General features: G+C 52.9%; 1 protein-coding gene across 1 annotated transcript in view; it reads right to left on the bottom strand.

The window, feature by feature from the left end:
- Positions 1–6,000, bottom strand: part of WIPI1 (WD repeat domain, phosphoinositide interacting 1) — a 39,111-nt gene that overhangs the window by 11,665 nt on the left and 21,446 nt on the right. The window contains exons 5-8 of the mRNA XM_007959696.1: positions 3,044–3,141; positions 2,302–2,394; positions 1,587–1,657; positions 576–683 (exon numbers count right to left, since the gene is read on the bottom strand). Of these exons, the coding sequence (XP_007957887.1) occupies positions 576–683; positions 1,587–1,657; positions 2,302–2,394; positions 3,044–3,141 (370 nt within the window). The remainder of the gene's footprint in view (positions 1–575; positions 684–1,586; positions 1,658–2,301; positions 2,395–3,043; positions 3,142–6,000) is intronic.

Raw genomic sequence — 6,000 nt, 5'->3', positions numbered from 1 at the left:
AGACGGCACCCCAGGGTCCTAAATGCCAGGGGCTAGGCTTCCGAGCGACCGAGGAATCTGTCAGGACCGAGAAGCACACTGGTTGTGACCGGGTTACTGGTGACCTCAGGACGATTTTCAGAAGAAGGAGGGACAGAGGACAGGAAACGTGTGTGTGTGTGTGTGTGTGTATTTTTTTCAATAGCTACCCTGGCTAACTCTTACTAGTGTTTACTACACACTATACTATACTAGGCACTATACTAAGTGTTTTGGATCAAATGACTCATTTATTCTTCACAACAACCCTAAGATGAGGAAACTGAGGTACAGAAAGACTTAATTTCTTGCCCAAGGTCTCCTGGCTCATGAGGGGCAGAGCCAGGATGTGCGCTTTCAGGTGTTAGGCCACAAAGGTTTCCTGACATGCACTCCTGCTTTGTAAAGACAGAACCAGCAAGGCCACATTTATGGCCTTCAGAAATAGAGGAAGCACTCATACTGGCAGTGGACGGTCATACAGGTGCCCAGGGCCTGGCCTCTGCAGTCCCGTGGGTTCCTTATGGGCTGCGGTCCATGGCCGGTGCCACACTTGCCTGTCGGTGAGGTGCTCCATCTTGAAGATGTGCACGGTCTCGGTGTTGCTGGAGGCGCAGAGGAACTGCGAGTCCATACTGAAAACCAGGGAGCTGATGGTCACGTACCTGGAAACAGAGCAGCGCACACCCAGTGAGCAGACAGTGGGGCGTGGCCTCAACTCACAGTTGAGCTTCGTAAGAAAACTAAGGATGTCCTGATAAGTGCTTGCTGTTCTGAACTCTCTTCGACATCACACTATTCCTGTTTAGAGGACGCACAGAAGGTCAAGGTCTCATGCGAGAAGACACAGCGCCCAGCTTGTCCTCTCAGGCAGCTGGGATGGGAGCTCTTCCTCGCGCCATCTTGGAAGTGTCTCAGCTATTCCGTGGGCCATCTGGCTGCTGGGATCTGTGGTTGGCGGCTGTGGAGTCACCCTCAACTCGTGGCAACCCCAAGCACAGCAGAAGCAAACACCGCCCAGTCCTGTGCCGTCCACACGATCGGCTGTGGATCGGACCATGGGGCACAGGGTCTTGCTGGCTGATTCTCAGAAGTCCGCCACTCGGCCTTCTTGCTGGGCGGTCTTAGTCTGGAAGCTCTGTGGAAACCGGTTCCACATCGGCGTGACGTGCCAGCCTCCACTGACAGAGGGGTGGTGGCTGCACACAAGGTCCCCTGCATGGAAGCGGGGGGCTCCACTACCAAACCAGTCATGGCGTCCTTTACTTCCGTGCCAGGGGGTCAGGAATTAGTTCAAGACGTGACCCCTCCGCGCTCTGCTTTCTCCTTGGCTAGCCACCCAAGCCCTCATCAACAGAGGACTCTCGCGGCTCAATTCCCTGCTGAACCAGCAGCTTGGCTCTCAGCTTCGTTAAGCACTAAATGGGGCATCTAAGCCAACTGAGAGCCAGAGGGTGCCCTGGGTGAGTGCTCAGCGACCAGCTGAGAGGGCAGCGGTTTGAGCCCCCTAGCCGTCCACTGTGGGTGTTCTGTGGGTGCTCAAAGTAAACTGTACCCTGAAAACTGACCTCTTCATTCCCCTCCGGAACTCATAGAGCTTTTGCCCGTCAGGTACAGAGAACACGCGGATGACTGTGCCCTGGAAGAGAAAGCAGGCCGCTTCAGAACCACTTACGGGTCTGCACAGATCTCCCCTTAGACAAGAGCGTGTGGTTTTGGTTTTGAGTATCTGTCTCTGAGGAGCAAACACCAAGTGTCAAGTGTGGAGGGGTTTTATTTGTAAAGGTGCCACAGGCAATTTGGGAAACATGCTTCAAACACTCTGCTCCCCACCGGAAGTGCTCCCCATTCCTACAGCATCCGACCTCAGCCTGTCACACTACACCTGCTTGACACGGCATCTGAAATTCATCGGGCACCCTCTGCTTCCTGCAGTCGGGTGCGATTAGCTGCCGCTGTCGCCAGCAGAGCGTCTGTGCGCGCTGCTCACGGAACGCAGCCTCCACTGCCTCCACGGGGGATGTGCATGTGCGTGTTTTAACACGGGCACAGGTTTTTCTTTTTTACAAAGCCTCTGGCACAACTGCAGGCCTGGGGTCTACTGAGTCGGTAAACAAGTCGCAAACCAGGCCGTTTTTATCCTGCAACAAATTCCGAGGGGGCCCAGAGACCAGGCAGTCCTCCCATCACTGGTCTCATCCCATCAGGCATCTGGGTGCCACCAGAGGCACCCATCAGGGTCCCAGAGGGGAGGAGTGGGTGGGTGCAGGGGCTTACACTCACCTTTTCTGAGGCGCTCGCTAGCTTGGAGCCTGAGGAGTTGAAGGTGACGGCAGCCAGCGTCCCCTCATGGGCTGCAATGGTGCAGACGGTTTTCTGTTGGGGGAGGGCAATGAAGGTCCTGACTCTTGACGGACGCGGGCGGCCATATTCCTCATTCGTCCTCTGGGCAGGCACGCGCCCTCGCTGGCTGGGCTCGTCGCCCTCCCTCCTTCCACCAGACCACCCACATCTACGCTGCACACCTTTGTTGGGTGTGTCAGCGTGTTGCTTCAGGGGCCACTCTGTTTCTGTCCTGCTTCCTGCCCTCAGCACCACCATGTGCTGTGCTGCACACGAGGCCACAGGCTCTCCCTGCACGTGTCCTCAGGGGACTCCCCAGAGCCGTCGGTGGTGCTGCCCTGTTCCGCCCAGGAGACCAGACACAGGAAGTGAGAGGCAGCCGCGTGGCCCAGCACAGCGTGACATACTCAGTCAGAAAATCAGTCCTCAGCTGGCAGGTGGTCAGCACAGATTCCCGACAGCCTGGATCGCTGCCTGTCATCACACTGACGGGTGGCAAGCCCCCGTGCAAAGCTCATTGATACCAGCCATCCCCTTCTCTGCACCCAGCGCACGGCCAGAATGAACTCCCCCGGCATCTTACGCCTCCACATCTCACCGCAACAGAACCGCCTCATGGTGCGCCACCGCACACGGCCGAGGCGGCAGCCTGCGTGGCGTGTCTGGGCCACTGTCAACTTACCAGGGAGTTTCCATCATAAAGCACAATCTCCCCTGTAGTCAGGCTCCCAGGATAGGCCACGTAAGAATTGGAATGGTTGATAGAGAGGGCACAGAGACCTGGCAAAGCAAACACAGGCGATGAAAAGCCAGTGTCCGGGACAGAGAAGTGGCCTGGTTGAAAGGGCACCTGAGAACAATACAACTACAGTGCCACCTACTGGCGAGGGGAGGACCGGCTTCTAAGACATTTACTTCCAGTAGGAGCTCTGGTGGCGTAGTGCCTAAGGCATTTGACTGCTAACCAGAAGGCTGACAGTTCAAACCCACCAGCCACTCCTGGGAAGGAAGATTGGGCGATCTACTTATGTAGAGACACTGCCTCAGAAACCCAAGGAGGGCTCGCTATGGGTCAGGACCAACTTGATGGCAGTGAGTTTGGTTTTTTGGTTTAGATTAATCAAAGGGGTTCCACAAAGCACACCCACAGGAGAAGATCTCATACTGGCCATGTCCCCTCTGCACCCACACAACCAGAATTTAGAATGTTACAACTGTTCTTCTTCAGTGTTACCCCAGGCTCTGAAACAACACCTGCTTCGCTTCCAGCTCCACTGACAACTGGGATAAATAATTCTGCTGTCCAACGGTCAGTATGCGTTAGCCTTCCTGCAGGTGATTAAACACAGTTGGCAAGTAGCTCCAGATTGGAGAAAAGGCAGCAGGGAGGGAAGGTCCTGTTCAGACATTGCTCATTTCCAAGCCAAACGTCCTGGAAGGAAGTGGGACCTCCAGAGTGGATGTGCATCTCGGGTCTGCAGCTGCTGGGGGGACGGCATCCATGCCATCTAATAACTCCATGAGGACAGTGTGGGTGGAGGATGCTTGGGCAGAACTCTGGGAGGGCAAACTGCCGCTGAAACCACTGAACAGACAAGTGCCTTTTCTTTACAACAAGATTTAAGGGGGGGGGTGTCTCAATAACATTTGTATTTTCACAGCAATGGCTTAGATGAATAGAGGTGTCCAGGATGGCAGCAGACGCAAGGGATTCCACAGAAGGCACTCACCAGAATAAGACGTGAAAGAACGTATGCAAAACATCTTGTTAAGTTAAAAAAAAAAAGATGGCTAATGTTTTGTTGTAAGTTAGTATGCTAAGTGAGTGTCTCATAAAAAGTATAAGAAAAAACTGTCAATTGGGCTGAAAGGTACATTGCTTCATCTGCTGGGGGGAGGAGCAGTGAAGCACACACACACACACACACACACACGTTCCGAAGTAGAACTAAGGTCCTGCCTCCACACCTGCTGTGGCTTTGCTGAGCACACGGCCAGGGCTGCCCTCTTACCAGCTGCCCTGCAGACCAATGGGAGGACAGTGACTGAGCCCCAGTACCTCTACACCATGTCCGGCCCCTGCAGCCCGTTGGTTTGTTCATGGCCACTCCTGGCCCTGGTCTTAGAGGAGACCATTCATACCCACCCCCAGTTTTGCTCTGGGAACCCTAATTTCCTGTCTGATCTTTGCAGTCCAAGGATGCTTTCAAGATGAACAGCTAGGCAGGCAGGAGGCATTCTGGTCTTGGGAAACTAGGGAGGGAAGACAATTAGGAGACTGGGTTGACTCACATGGTGGCTTCCTATAAGGGCAGTTAGTGGAAAGGACATCAAGAGTAGAATGGGGCACTGGGGCAGGACTTGAGCACCAAGCTGAAGACTTAAGATCTCAAATGCAGGGAGTAACTACTGAAGCTCTTGGAGCACATGTTTCTTTAAAAAGGCAGTGTTAGTCAAAACCACAAATGAGATACCACTTCACCCCACTAGGATGGTTATAATAATAATAATAATGATAAAAGCCAATCACAAGTGTTGGCAAGAAAGTGGAGAAACTGGAACCCCCATCCACTGCTGCAGAGAATGTCAAATGGGGCAGCTGCTTTGGCAAACAGTCTGGCAGTTCTTTAAAAGATTAAACACAGTTCCCATGTGACCTGGCAATTCCACTCCTCAGTATATACCCCAGAGAAATGAACACACGTCCACACAGAAGCCTGTACATGAGTGTATCTGGCAGTATGATTCCTAAAAGCCATACATCAGAAACAACTCACATGCTCATCAACTGATGAATGGATAAGTAGGATGTGGCCCGTCCATGCAATGGAGTATTACTGGGCAGCAGAAGAAAATGGAATACTGACACATGCTACAATATGGATGAACCTTGTAAGAAGTCCAGCAGACAACATATTGCATGACTCCATTTAGAATGTGCAGAAAAGTCCAATATTTTTTAGGCAAAAAGTACATCAGAGCTAGGGGGCTGCAGGGGCTGAGGGTGATGCCTAAGAGATGGAGGGCTTCCTTTTGGGGTGATGAAAATGGTCAAAACATTGAGCAGATGTTCTGACAATGACTGTGGTGATGGTTGTAGAGCCCTGTGAATATACTGAAAGCCACTGAATCTTATGGCTTAAATGGGGAACCCTACAGTATGTGGATGCTATCTCAGTAAAGCTGTGAAAAACAAAAGGCGATGTTATCTGGCAGGGACAAGCCGAGCACTTGGTTTCAAGATTCAGCTGTGCCACTAGCTGTGCGGCTTGGGCTGGGTTCTCCGGCCCTGCCAGGCCTGTTTTCTACCTGTGAATGCAGGACTGTGGTGTTCCAGGGTTCTCACCAGTGTCAACATTCCAAGATGCCAAGTCTTCGTGCACTTGTTCCTCCCTTTTCAAGTGTGAGGCAGGCCAGGAGGTCCATGTGGAGAAGCCTTGGGGCGGTGGTCCTTCAGAGCTTTAGGTGGTTGTTGTGAGGTGCCGTTGAGTCATCTCTGACTCATAGCGACCCTACGCAGAACAAAACACTGCCCACCCAGTCCTGCGCCAGCTCCACGATCCTTGCTATACTTGAGCCCATCACCGCAGCCACTGTGTCAGTTCATCTTGTTGAGGGCCTTCCCCTCTTTCGTCAACC

This window comes from Orycteropus afer, unplaced genomic scaffold (assembly GCF_000298275.1).
Source record: "Orycteropus afer afer isolate SDZICR_OR568_19922 unplaced genomic scaffold, OryAfe1.0 scaffold00018, whole genome shotgun sequence".
Classification (NCBI taxonomy): Eukaryota; Metazoa; Chordata; class Mammalia; order Tubulidentata; family Orycteropodidae; genus Orycteropus; species Orycteropus afer.
This window is presented reverse-complemented; position numbering and strand designations above follow the sequence as displayed.